General features: G+C 42.5%; 1 protein-coding gene across 6 annotated transcripts in view; it reads right to left on the bottom strand.

The window, feature by feature from the left end:
• Window positions 1-13,233, bottom strand: part of Fry (FRY microtubule binding protein) — a 378,278-nt gene that overhangs the window by 121,580 nt on the left and 243,465 nt on the right. For all 6 annotated transcript variants that reach the window (XM_035443188.1, XM_035443189.1, XM_035443184.1 and 3 more), the window contains 3 exons: window positions 7,119-7,222; window positions 6,550-6,658; window positions 5,148-5,234 (listed from right to left, as the gene is read on the bottom strand). In XM_035443188.1, the coding sequence (XP_035299079.1) occupies window positions 5,148-5,234; window positions 6,550-6,658; window positions 7,119-7,222 (300 nt within the window). The remainder of the gene's footprint in view (window positions 1-5,147; window positions 5,235-6,549; window positions 6,659-7,118; window positions 7,223-13,233) is intronic.

The raw sequence follows: 13,233 nt of genomic DNA, 5'->3' as shown, positions 1-13,233 counted from the left end.
ATTCAAGAGCTACAAAGGTTTTCATTCTTTTTTCCATGGAAGGCTTACACTGTTGGGTTTATATTTAGGTTGCAAGGTCCAGTTTGAGCTTGTTTTTGCTTACACTGAAAATTGTGGCCTGGAATTCATCATTTTGCAAGGTGGGCATCCAGTTGCTCAGTACCACTTAGTGGAAAGACTTTTACTCACTGAGTACATTCCCATGTTTGGAGCTCAGTCAGCCGTTCAGTGAGGGTCTGTCTCTAGATCCCCACCCTCACTGGCCCTCTTTACATCTACCCCCACCTTTACACTGATTTTACACTAAGTCTCAAAACCAGGCTCTGCTATTCCAACTTTACTCTTCTACTTCTGAATTATGTTAGTTATTTTAGTAGTTTGATGTTCCATATCAATTTAAAACCAGCTCACTGATTTTCATTTTAAAAGAAGCTATAGGGAATATAAATCAGGTTATTACTAATATGTTAATTTAATACATTTAAGTCCATTTGAGGGGTGACGGCACTCAACAATGGCAAATCTTCTGATTTGCTAATACATTGTACTTATCTCCACTTATTTGGGTCTTTGCCTGTTTTCAACATTTTTTAGTTTTGGAATAGAAAAAGCATACAGTAGTGTGTATATTTTGTCTGCTTCCTTGCCTGCTACTTTTTTTTCATTGATACTGTGAATTGTTTAATTTGATTATTCATTACTACAACATGCACACACATCACTTATTAATCTCGTATCCCGCAAACTTCCTAACACCATGCATCAGCTCCAAATCATTTGATATTTTCCTTCTTTTTAAAAAAATAAGTGACACCTTTATTTATGCTGACATTGTTTTTCTTGTTACAGGGTCTGCTGTTGCCAAGGCTGGCCTTGAACTCCCTGTGTACACTCTTGATCTTGATGCTGCCATCTCTCAAATGCTAGGGCATTACAGGTGTGTCCCGACATGCACAGTATTATGATAAATCTTTCTGCCAAAAGCCACCTGAGCCCCACCGCCATGTGTGAGCTTTATGCCAGCCGCCCACCCGAGTTAGGGCCCAAATGAATACACAGAAACTTGTATTAGGTTTAAAGCTGCTTGGCCAATGACTAGGATTCCTCATCTGTTAGCTCAGTCTTAATTATCATAAGTCTATATATTTTATAAGACTTATCTTATCGGACGCCTTATTGGCGTCCCTCCTTGTCGGTGGATCACATCGTGCTGTTGGAGCAGGAGCGGAGGGGCTCAGGTGGCTTTTGGCAGAAAGATTTATCGTAACAGAATGGTGTCAGAAGTGGGATCACCCCATGCCCCAAGGTTCCCAGAGAAAGAGGTAAACCTGCCGCCACAGCCTGCCCTATTGGGCCCCTAAGTAGACGTGGCTACAGCTTCTCCTACAGCACAGCTTCTTTTTGCAATTTTCTACAATATTTGCCCATCAATAAAGCACTTTTTATAGCTTCATTTCCAGGCCACCAGCACTTTATTTCTTCTTTTCTTGCCTCCAGCACTGAATAGGACTTCCAATTCCATGTTCTTTTAGATCAGGTCAAAAGTGAGAGAAACTGGCAGCTTAGAAGTGCATCTCACAGATAGGCCACTTCTCCTGAGGATGATACATGTATGCAGAACATATTCCAGGCCCAAACCAAGTAAGACAATTACCTAGAAACTACCTAACGGTTGAGTTGTGCTTGACACACATGGTACTATGATAACTCTGTAGATCTCTGAGCCTTGTTACACAAGCTGATTCCAAAAATATTATTTCAGGGCCAGCATGGAGCCAGGGATGACAGACAGTGTTTGCCTGTAGTTCCTGCACTTCAGAGGCTGGGTTAGGATAATCAAGAGCTTATAGCCATGCTCAGCAGTACAGCAAGTTCAAGGCCAGTGTGAGGCCCTGTGTAATGAAATAATAAACAAATAAGCAACTTCCAAAGGGCCAATCTGGGTTTGTTCTCTGAGAAACTGTACCACCAGCAGCATTTTCATCCAATGGGTAACTTCTGTTTCCTTGACCACTGAGTACATGTGAAGGGGACAGAGAAAGTCCTAGTGAGTGAAATCCTGACCAAATGTGTGTGTTGACATGAGCTGGCCATGTCAAAGCCCCCAGAGCCTCAGACCTATAGAGGAATGTCAAAGCCTTTCCTCCCTGGGGTGAGGATCAGAGGGAAATTATAAAGACTTCCCCAGCTGGCTGAGTGTGAGTATTGGCAGTGTGTATAGAACATGTCTACTATAGTTTTCTCCTCATTAGATGTTTATGGCCTGAGGACTCCTTTCCTACAGAGGCTGCTCCTATTGAGAGCAGCTAAAACCTCTCTTCTTGATCCAGCTATCTCCTTGTTTATCTAAAAGCAGTAACTGTGTTTCCTTCATTCAATAATAGCTGCATGCTATTATTGTATTATTGTATGAGTGCTATCACCCCCTTGCTGTTCAACTCTATATAATAATACACTGAGCTTCCAGAATGCTTCGACTTCATTAGCCAGGAGCCTAGACCACCCACATCCCAGCTTTCTGTCCTATATGCCTCTGCTTATCTTTTCATTACCTCAGTGCCCCAGTCAGGTCCTTCCCTAGAGACATGCTGGATGTGCCAGTTATGTGTGACCTGTTGGGTTTATAACTGTCAACCAGTAATGGGCAAATTCTTCTATGCCCCTACAAGAGGAAGAAACGTGGAAGAGAGCTGGAAAGATGGATTCGATTCAGTAGGCAAAGGCACTATGGAGGTTTGAAAGAAAATGGCCCCCAAAAGGAGTGGCACTATTAGGATGTGTGGCCTTATTGAAGTAGGTATGGACTTGGAGGAAATGTGTCACTGTGGGGCCAGGCTTTGAGGTCTCTTCTGATCAAGCTTCACTCAGTCCACTTCCTGTTGCCTTCTGATCAAGATCTAGCCAGTACTATGTCTGCCTGAATGCCACCAGACTCCCTGCCATGATGATAATGGACTAAAGCTGTAAGCCAATTAAATGTTTTCCTTTATAAGAGTTGCCATGGTTATGGTGTCTCTTCACAGCAATAGAAACCCTAAGACAGGCACTTGCTGCCAAACCTGGCAATCTAAGTTTGAGCTTTGTAATGCTTAAGGTGGAAGGAGAGAACTAACTCCCCAAGTTGTCATTTGACCTCCACACTCACACTACAATACACACATGCACGCGCGCGCGCGCACACACACACACACACACACACACACACACACACACACACACACACACACTAAACCACATAGGTAAACTGTAATAAAAATAAAGAGGCATGGAAAACCCAAATCTTTTTTCCTATTGGATTCTCTGTTTAAACCACAATACCAGTTGCCCTTCTCCAACAGGTCATCTGACAAGCCATTGACAGGATGAAAAGTTTGTAGATAGACCCAAGGTGGTAAGAACAATGGTAATGATTTATTTGTCTGGGGCAGGGTCGTGTTAGGCAAGCCAAGGATTGAGATGACAGATGAGTGTTACTGTCTCCAGCATGGAAGTAACACCAGAGATGTTCACTTTAGACAAGTATGCTGACTGGGTTTATGTCAACTTAACACAAGCTAGAGTCACTGAGAAGAGGGAGCCTCAACTGAGAAAATGCCTTCATAAGATCTGCCTGTAGGCATTTTCTTAGTGATTGATGTGGGAGGGTCTAGCTTGTTGTGGGTGGGCCATCATTGGTCTGGTGGTCCTGGGTTCTTTAAGAAAGCAGGCTGAGCAAGACATGGGGAGCAAGCCAGTGAGCAGCACTACTTCATGGCCTCTGCATCAGCTCCTGCCTCCAGCTTCCTGCCCCGCTTGAGTTCCTGTCCTGGCTTCCTTCAAGGATGGACTATGATGGGGAAGTGTAAGGCAGATAAACCCTTTCTTCCCCAGCTTGCTTTTGGCTACAGTGCTTCACTGCAGCCATAGAAACCTTGATTAGGACAAGTAACCCAGTAATTCTGAGAACTGTTAAAATAGTAGATTTGTAACTACTGAGAAATGAAAAAGATGTTGAGAATGTTGCCCACAAGAGTAATCTGTTTCTGTCCAGCTCTGGGCCTCCATCTGGCCCCTGGCTTTGACCTCTTCCTGACCTGCAGACTGTGACAGCAGCTGTTCCAGAGGCCCGTGAGGTCATTAGCCTCAAGAAACTCCTACAGTTTAGTTTCTTGTTCTGTTGACAAAAATGTGGCAACCAAAAGGATTCAGGGTATGGTGGGAAGGGGCAGGGGACGTGGGGCAGCTAAGGAGCTATACTTGGACTCTGGGCTCTGGACCTCTTTCCTGAATGCCCAGATGATGTAGCAGGATATTACCGTGGCGACAGAGAGAAGCATTCAATATACTCTACAGTGCGGGATTTCTTTCCCTTGCTTCATTTCCTTTCCCCTTCTCCCCTTCATGTCCTTTTTTAGTTTGCAATGTGTTAGTTCCAGTATCACTTGTCCATGAAGGGATCTAGAAAAGTACTTTGTCCATTTTACTAGAGGAAAAGCCAAGAATCAGAAGTAAATGTCACATGGCTAGGAAAAGAAGCTGAGCCTGTGACGAGTGGCAAAACTAGGTTTCTGGCTTTTAGTCCAGTGTTCTTTCCATAACTGCACAGGAAAGGGCTGTAAGGAGGCAGCTTGGCCAGCATGTTTCTATTGGCTGCTGGTATTTTTAAAAGTTTAAGACTAAATTGCCATTCATTTGCATAGCCGAGAGCTCCACATGCGTGCAACACCCACCAGGGACTCATTTCCACCAACTGCCTGACCCATGAGCTGGATGCTGTCACAGAAGCACATTTGTTTACTGGCTATGTGATGTCACTGTGTTGTAGTAATCTTACCACTCCCTGCATTTACTCATCTGTTTCGTCACGTCTCAACACTAAATTTGCCAATCTTTGTCATCATGTTCTTTGAGACAAGAATGATTCCATTTTACAAGAACAGAAGACTATAGCGCGTGAGCATTGGGTCATCCTGAATCAGTTCACTTCATATTTTACTCCTGAAAAAAAAAACCCTGACACCCAAATCGGGGCACAGAGAAAATAGCTCCTGTGCCTTAAGACCCTTGAGAGGCACCACCCCTCCCCCACCCGAGCCCCCCAGCCTTTCAGAGCAAAGGTATGGGCTCTGTGAATAAGTGCTCTGTTCCCATAGATGAGTCGTTCATACCTCTGGGTTGAGACTGAAAGCCTTGGCTGGCTTTCCCACGCAAAGAAAGTCAAAAATGATTTCCTTCATGGCAAAGTCCAGACGCTCCTGGCGGGGGTGGGGGGGGGAGGAAACAAACAAAATAAAAACATGGAATGCCGAGTTTAACAAAAAATTCAAGTTTTCCCCTATGCAGCAAAAACAGGTGACTGCTGAAAAGACTGGGGTGTTCCCAAGTTTTATGGGTCACAGAGAGCCCCTGAAGGAAGACCAGGTGCACCAGAACTGTCTGAGGAGCCGCATTCCTTATGTAGCACATAGAATCAGCTCAGTAAGTACAGCAAGGCTGGGAGCACAGAATCAAATATCAGAAAACACAACACCTGGGCGTCTGGACCTAAAAACAGCCCAGATTCTTCCTGCTTGTATCATAAATGTTGATAACTTTTTGAAACTCATCTGAGAAATATATTTTTAATGATATCACTACACAATGACTGTTTTCCTCCATTCTTTAACTTTGAAACCATCCTCTGGCTCAAATATCAAAATTAATTCCAAGTGGGGAGAAGAATTAAGATTCAAGACATATCATTTAAGGTGGAGCTTGGTCATACAAGTTAGAAACTACTAAGATATGGCTTGTTGATTTTATATACAGTATTCCAGAATACTCAAAGCATATATACCTCATGACTATACTTATAAAAGTCATATGGAATTTTCCATCTGCAGGATAAGCAATGCATTACCTAGGGATACCTGGCATGAGTGGGGTCTTGGGTTCAGTCCTCCAACCCCTCATCCAAGTAAAACTCTCACATTTGAATAATAAATTATAGTCAAACTAGCTTTGATATTCCTGGAATCTCTTTTTAAAGTAAATTAATCCATGTGTAAAGTGCCTAGAATAATTTTGAGCAAAGGACAAAATTGATAAATTCTAATCTCATGGAATTACTTCTAGAAAAGAATTAGAAAATGACTATTTACTCTTCAAATTTCACTATATTGTCTTTTTTTAAAAAAATTAAATTTCTACCAGATACCAGACCTTTGGCTCCTTTTTAACTAGTAGAATATAGAGCAGAGATCTGGGGACAGTGGGAAGGGATAGCCAAGAGTCTATCACTGAAGTTTTCTCTCCTCTGTCAGGGTTGGGACTGACCCAGGAACGGATCTGTGCTATAGGCAGTTTTGTTGGTGGGCAAGGTGATCTCAGATGAATCACTTAAACTCCATCTCTTGGTTTCTTTCTCAGATGCTGAAGCAACTTGATGTACTCATCTGACTGTTTTGAAGCAAAAGGATAAGCTGTGTGGGGACACAACTCCTTTCTGAGAAGTCTGGACACATGAAGGATCACCATGGCCTGTTGAATCTGACTTCACCTGAAGCAGACTGGCAGAAATGTGTGTGTTACCTGGGCAATGAACTGGACGATCTTCACAAAGATGTTCAGAGGCATATCCCTGGGCACCACGCCTCGGGACCCTTTGGGGAAAAGCGTGGTGGTGATGGTTATGAGTCGGCTGGAAGATATGGGTGGGGAAAAAGAGAAAACAAGTGAGATTGGCTGAGATCTAGCTGTCAGGGAGACAGTACACATTTCATCTTAGCATCAGAGGATAAAAAAGAACCAAACCCTTTCCATTAGCATAATTATTCTACAAAGACATTCTTTTTTTTTTTTTTTTTTAACCCCAGCAGTTAGAAACTGAGAAATAGCTGTTTCCTTCCTCAAAGTGACAATTGCCATCCAGGAGTAGACCAGATCAGTCCTGGTAGAGGTTAATGCTTTGGCAAAAGGCTGCGAAGGCAGTGGGGAAGCTCGGAGGCCTCAGGTCTTGCAGGAACCGTCAGCTCTGAGCATGTTTTAGCTGGGCCAGGGTAGGCAACAATGAAGGAGAACACCTGAGCAGTGGGGCTCAGCAATATGGGTTCAAGTCCCACTCGAGGGACAGGCACCCCAGAGCACACGCCTGTCCTTACCTCTGAGTCGCTGTGTTGCTCTCACATTTGATTCGAATCATGTAAACCCAGAGCAATCTGTAGAGAGATTCCAAGGCAACTCGAGCCATTTTGGGATCTTTATTCTGTAACAGAATCCAAAATGTAGGATTACTTGCTGAATGGTGGTCCATGCAGGAGAGTGTTGCTAAACAGCTTGGGAAAGGCTGGCTTGCTAAAGGGGCAGGCACATGCCATCACCAAGGGACTCCTGGACTATTTGCCTTCCAGTGTTCATTGGATAAAATAATCTCTGAGGATTATAACCAAGATGATGAGACAAATGCTATGGGACGTCCTTGTTCTGTCTTTTGCCAAAATGGAAACTGAAGAGACTGCCAAGAAACCAATAGAGTTGCATAGCATTTACAGAAGAATCGGATGCTGTTCCCATGACAGCTGATGTCCTTTTAAGCACTGTTATCATTTGTATTTTTCTATCCCCTATTCCATCTGATTATTCTCTAATGCCTCCTGAGACCAGTATGTACGACACACCATGGTATAATCTAGACATAGAGAAAATAGCTCCTGTGTCTTAAGATGGGGTGGGGGAGATTTTGTGTTTGTATCTGCTTAGTCTATTGTATTACTAATATTAATAACAAATATTAACCTGTTAAATCATCATTGTAACAAATAATAAATAGAATTAATTAATATAAAGTTAGTTATTGTATATTAGTTTATTAGTATGTATTTATAACTGCTCCTAGTTTATTTCATTAATTTATTTATTGTTTTATTTGCCTACCCAAATGTGAATAGTGTATTAGTTTAATTAATAAAGTCTCATAATACATTTGAATATCTGGCTTATCTACCTTCCACAGTCTACTGCTTTTTAAGTAGATCTACCATCAGAACCAGCTATGCCACTCCAGTGTATGCATCCAGAGGACTCCAAGTCTAATGGACTTAGGCACCAGGACTAGACCTAGTCCCATTGAAGACACTTGCCCATCAGTGTTCCGTGCAGCATCCAGCAACAGGGAAACAGACAAGGGAAATGTTATACATAAACACAAAAGAATTCCTTTCCAGCCACAAAGAGGAGTGAAGTTACAATGTTTGCAGGCCAATGGGTGCAGCTGGAGATAATCAAATTGATTGGAGTAAGCCAGTCTCAGAAAGACGAAAGTTTTATGTTTTCACTCATTTGTGATTCTAAATTTTATATAGTCACATAAAGTCAAGGATGTGCATGTATTAATAATAGTAGAGGTGAAATTATCCAGGGGACAGAGGGAACTGACAGGAGGGGTAGTCTATAGCCATACCACCCTGAATGCGCCCAATCTCGTCTGATCTCAAAAGTTGGGCCTGGTTAGTACTTTGATGGGAGATGGGAGGGCTAAGGGGAAGAAAAGTGAGGGTAGGAGGAATAGGCTGTAGGAATATAACTCAAAAATAAAATATATACCTGTGGGATGATTTAAAGAAAAAAAGAAATTGCACAATACAGGCTGAGGGTGTGGCTTAGTGATAAAATGAGTGCCTAGCATGCACAATGCTTGTGAATTCAGTCCCCAGTGCCAAAATGTATAAAACAATAAAAATAACAGATATATTAGTACTTAAAAGCAAAAAACAATTAAGAATTTTTCACACTCTTGCATGCTTACCCTCCTACATAAATGTTATATGTAACTGTCTAGCTCAGGGAGGGGTGGGGAACCCACCTTTTGAGGCGTGCCTGTTTATTGTTTTTAATTATACATAATTAATTAATTAATTAATTAATTATGTATACAGTATTCGTGTCTGCATGTGTCCCTGCAGGCCAGAAGAGGGCACCAGATCTCATTACAGATGGTTGTGAGCCATCATGTGATTGCTGGGAATTGAACTCAGGACCTCTGGAAGAGCAGCCAGTGCTCTTAACCTCTGAGCCATCTCTCCAGCCTGAGGCATGCCTGTTTATATACAAAGCTTAAAACAGGTTTTTGACTGCTAATGATCTGATTTGCATAATGATTTGATTTACTGAATGGAGTTGAAACTCCATTACATAATGTTACATGTAAATTTTCCTCTCCTTTAACGATGCTATATGCACTTTAACCTGAATCAGCAACTGTCTCTATCCCAGTGGAACCATCTTTTCCCTTACCAAGTTCCTTTCTTAGCATGTATAGTGCATGGTATCTCATGCAAAATTCTCTCGTGTACCAGAGCTCAAACTGTGCATCATGAGAGCTTGCACCATCTCAACCTGAGTGTGGACTGAAAGCTCTGGTTCCAGTGTCTTTTCTCAATGCTTTCTGGTTTAATTTCAACTTAAAAAAAGATTTAAGTTTATTCTGTGTGTATAAAAGTTTGCCTGCCATATACCCAAAAGAAGCACATTCATACAACAAGGACATCTGTTCAATGATGTTCATAGCAGCACTATTTGTAATAGCCAGAAACTGGAAGCAGCCTAGATGCCCCTCAACCGAAGAATGGATAGAGAAAATGTGGTACATTTACACAATGGAGTACTACTCAGCAGAAAAAAACAATGGAATCTTGAAATTTGCAGGAAAATGGATGGAACTAGAAGAAACCATTCTGAGCGAGGTAACCCAATCACAAAAAGACAAACATGATATGTACTCACTCATATGTGGATTTTAGACATAGAGTAAAGGATTACCAGCCTTACAATCCACACTGCCAGAGAAACTAGTAAACAAGGAGGACCCTAAGAGAGACATACATGGTCCCCTGGAGAAGAGGAAAGGGTCAAGATCCCCTGAGCAAATTGAGAGCACGGGAAGAAGGGGGAGGGAGCTAAGAGAATGAGAAGGGAAGAAGAGGAAGGATGCAGAGGTCATGAGGGAGCAGAAAGGTTGAGTCAGGGGAAGAATAGAAGAAAGGATATGTGATAGGTAGGGTTTTAGTTGGAGGAGGTTGTAGGGGAGGAGGGGAGAGAGGGAGAAGGGAACTGGGATTGGCATGTAAAACAATCTTGTTTCTAATTCAAATAAAAAAGTCTGAAAAGAAAAAAAAAAACAAGTTTGCCTGCATTTATGCACACGTACCACATGTGTGCAGTACCTGCAGAAGTCAGAAGAGGGCATCACATCCCCCAAACTGCAGTTACAGATGGTTGTGAGTCTCCATGTAGGTGCTGGGAACTGAACCTGGATCTTCTGTAAAAACAACCAGTGCTCTTAACTTGTGAGCCATCTCTTCAGCCCCTCAACTTTTCAGCAGTCTCTTTGACCTTCTGTCTCTCACTCTTCAGTGAAGCTGATTTTCACCAATGTTCTTCAATTTATAAGACTATGCTTGGGCTGCGGATATAACTCGGTTTGTGGAATGCTTGAGTAGCATGTACAAAGCCCTGGGTTCAATAGTTGGCACTGCATCAAGCTGTGCATGGTGTGGCATACTCATAACCCAAGCACTAGGAGGTAGAGGCAGTAGGTTAAGAAGTCCGCTTGGCTCTAGCTAGTGTGGGCTACATGAGACCTTGTCTCAAAAAAAAAAAAAAAAAAAAAAAAAAAAAAAGATTATGCTTGCTATTTCAATTGTTCCTAAAGAGTGAACAGCAATGTGGTTGACTTAAATTTGTACTTGTTCTGCCAATGGGGTAGGTAGTGACAATTGACTGTTGCCATTTCAGGATGCTGTCAGTGGTTGTTATATCTGGCTCCTCATCTGGTTCCTTATCTCTCTTCTATTCTTTGTACAGTTAAATGATACCCTTAAAACACAAGAAATTTAAAAATCATGTTTGCTTTTAAAGACGCCCCCTAAAGACTTATGGCAGCCCACTGGATAATCCAGATTCAGAACATGGCACTTGAGGGGTATTTTTGGACCTGCCTGGTGAGGATCACCTTTGTCCCTCCCTCGTGGTAAGGTACCCTTCATATATTATAGCATCCTTCTGCAATTCCCTAAATGCTTAGATGCTTCCATAGCAAATGCTACTAGGAAAATCCTGACTGGGCAGCAAGCCCCCGATGCCATCCTTCTTACTATATAACCCACATTTTCCATTCCTCCCATGGGTCCTGGAGAGACCACCAATGTCCTTGCTGCTTCTCCTAATGGTTTTCTGTTCTTTGCACATTTCCTGTCAGATTGCGAGCTCTAGGCAATTCCATTTGTTTATCTTTACATCCCCAGTGACCAATGTCCGCAGGTCATTGATAAATATATATCAAACCCCAAAATAAATAGTGGTGGCCACAACTAACTGGGCACAGAAGGAAGTGTGTAGTGGTGTGTGAGGACTGGTCCTAGAGGGACTATGATGACATGAAGTCTCATGCATTTAAATGCATTTTGCATGCCCAAAGTTCTTTGATACTAGCATGGCATAATCGGAGAGACACTAACAAATTGCTCAGCCTTCAAGGGACAAATTGCTAGCAAGGGACTGCTGGGGCTTCTGCTTTAGTGAGAACCATTGTCTCAGGAGCTGGAATGCATGAATTGCATGTTGCATGTTGCTTGGTATGTCAAACACTGCCATTAGGTTGCTATGCTTAAGTTCCCCACCAAACTCAAGTATTGAAGGCTTTGTGCCCACTGTAGTTATTAGGAAATGGAGCTTTTGGGAGGCAGAGGGTTAGTGGGTGATCTGTAGTTCACTGGGCTTGCATCCTCAAAGAGGATTGTGGGAACTAAAGTCCTTGTTTATACCCTTGGCAATGAGGTGAGCCATTTTGCCCTGTCAAATGCAGATGTGCTGCTTACCACAGACTCACTGCAAAGGGCCCTTTGACTGGACTCTCCATAACTATGAGTCAAAAGCAAATGTTTCCCCCTTATCCATGGATTACCTCAGGCATTGTGCTAGGTGGTGGAATGCTGACTCACAATGCTGTTGATAGCTAGTAACTCAGATGTTCACAAACATATACGGAGTAGACAAATGGTTCTCATTTTACAGATGATGAAATCAAGGCACAGAGAGGTCAAATGACTTCCATAAGGCCATACAGCCAATTAAGGGCAGAGCCAGAATTCGACCTAGGCAGTCTAGTCCTAGTGTAGTCACATCATGCATATTTATTTCTAAGGCAGCCTAAAATAACACAGGGGCTATAGAGCTGTACTGCTGTGACCCAGTGTGCTGCTCTACATGAAGACAGCATCGCCTCCTCACCTGTCTTTATATTCCTTTATGTATTCAACATATGTGTTCAGGATGAAGTCACTATTGGCATATTGTCCTACCACTAATTTCAGTGTCAAAGGCTTCAGCTTCTAAGTCAAAGACCATTCATTCCCTTCTTTAGAATCTGTCTCCATTAATTAACCACTAATGAACACGGGTGGATTTAGAATGACTCTGAGGCTTGCTGAGAAAATCGTTTAGGAAACCAGTGGGCTTTAGTGCAAATCTCCGATAGACCCAATACGTCACCTTGGCACTCTTCAGTGATATGGCAGCCAAGCTAGTGACATGTTCACCTTCTTCACATTTTGCTTTGAATTCACTTAAAGCTTTTTTGGGATCGATGTCAACAAACAGGGGTGACTGGACTCACCAGTGGTACAGCCTCTGCTACTGACAGATGTTTCCCCTGGCCTATCAGCTGACTCATTGCATCAAGTCACCTGGCTGCTTAGGAACTTGCAGACTTCTGGGCTGCACCTGCAGACACTGAGCAAGGGGAGGTGCAGTCGAGTCTAAGCACAGTGGTGACTGACACACATGGAGAACTGCTTCTATTATTATTATTATTATTATTATTATTATTATTATTATTATTATTATTATTATTATTCAGTGTTCTGCCTGAATATACAACTGCATGCCAGAAGAGGGCACCAAATCTCATTACAGATGGTTTTGAGCCACCATGCGGTTGCTTGGAATTGAACTCAGGACCTCTGGAAGAGCAGCCAGTGCTCTTAACCACTGAGCCATCTCTCCAGGTCGAGAACTGTTTCTTATTAGATAGTCTGGTTTTTCCAACTTGAAAGTGCCTAATCTTCAACTGAAGACCTATGCAAAGATTTCAGGAAAACAAACAATGTCTATGAAAACACTGGCAGTGCTCAGTGTGGCCTGGCGTACTGTCATGACCTCATGACAATGTAAATACAGCTTCTACCAGTTACCCAGCTCTTAATAGATATACAGTTAATG

This window comes from Cricetulus griseus, chromosome 4, assembly GCF_003668045.3.
Source record: "Cricetulus griseus strain 17A/GY chromosome 4, alternate assembly CriGri-PICRH-1.0, whole genome shotgun sequence".
Taxonomy (NCBI): domain Eukaryota; kingdom Metazoa; phylum Chordata; class Mammalia; order Rodentia; family Cricetidae; genus Cricetulus; species Cricetulus griseus.
This window is presented reverse-complemented; position numbering and strand designations above follow the sequence as displayed.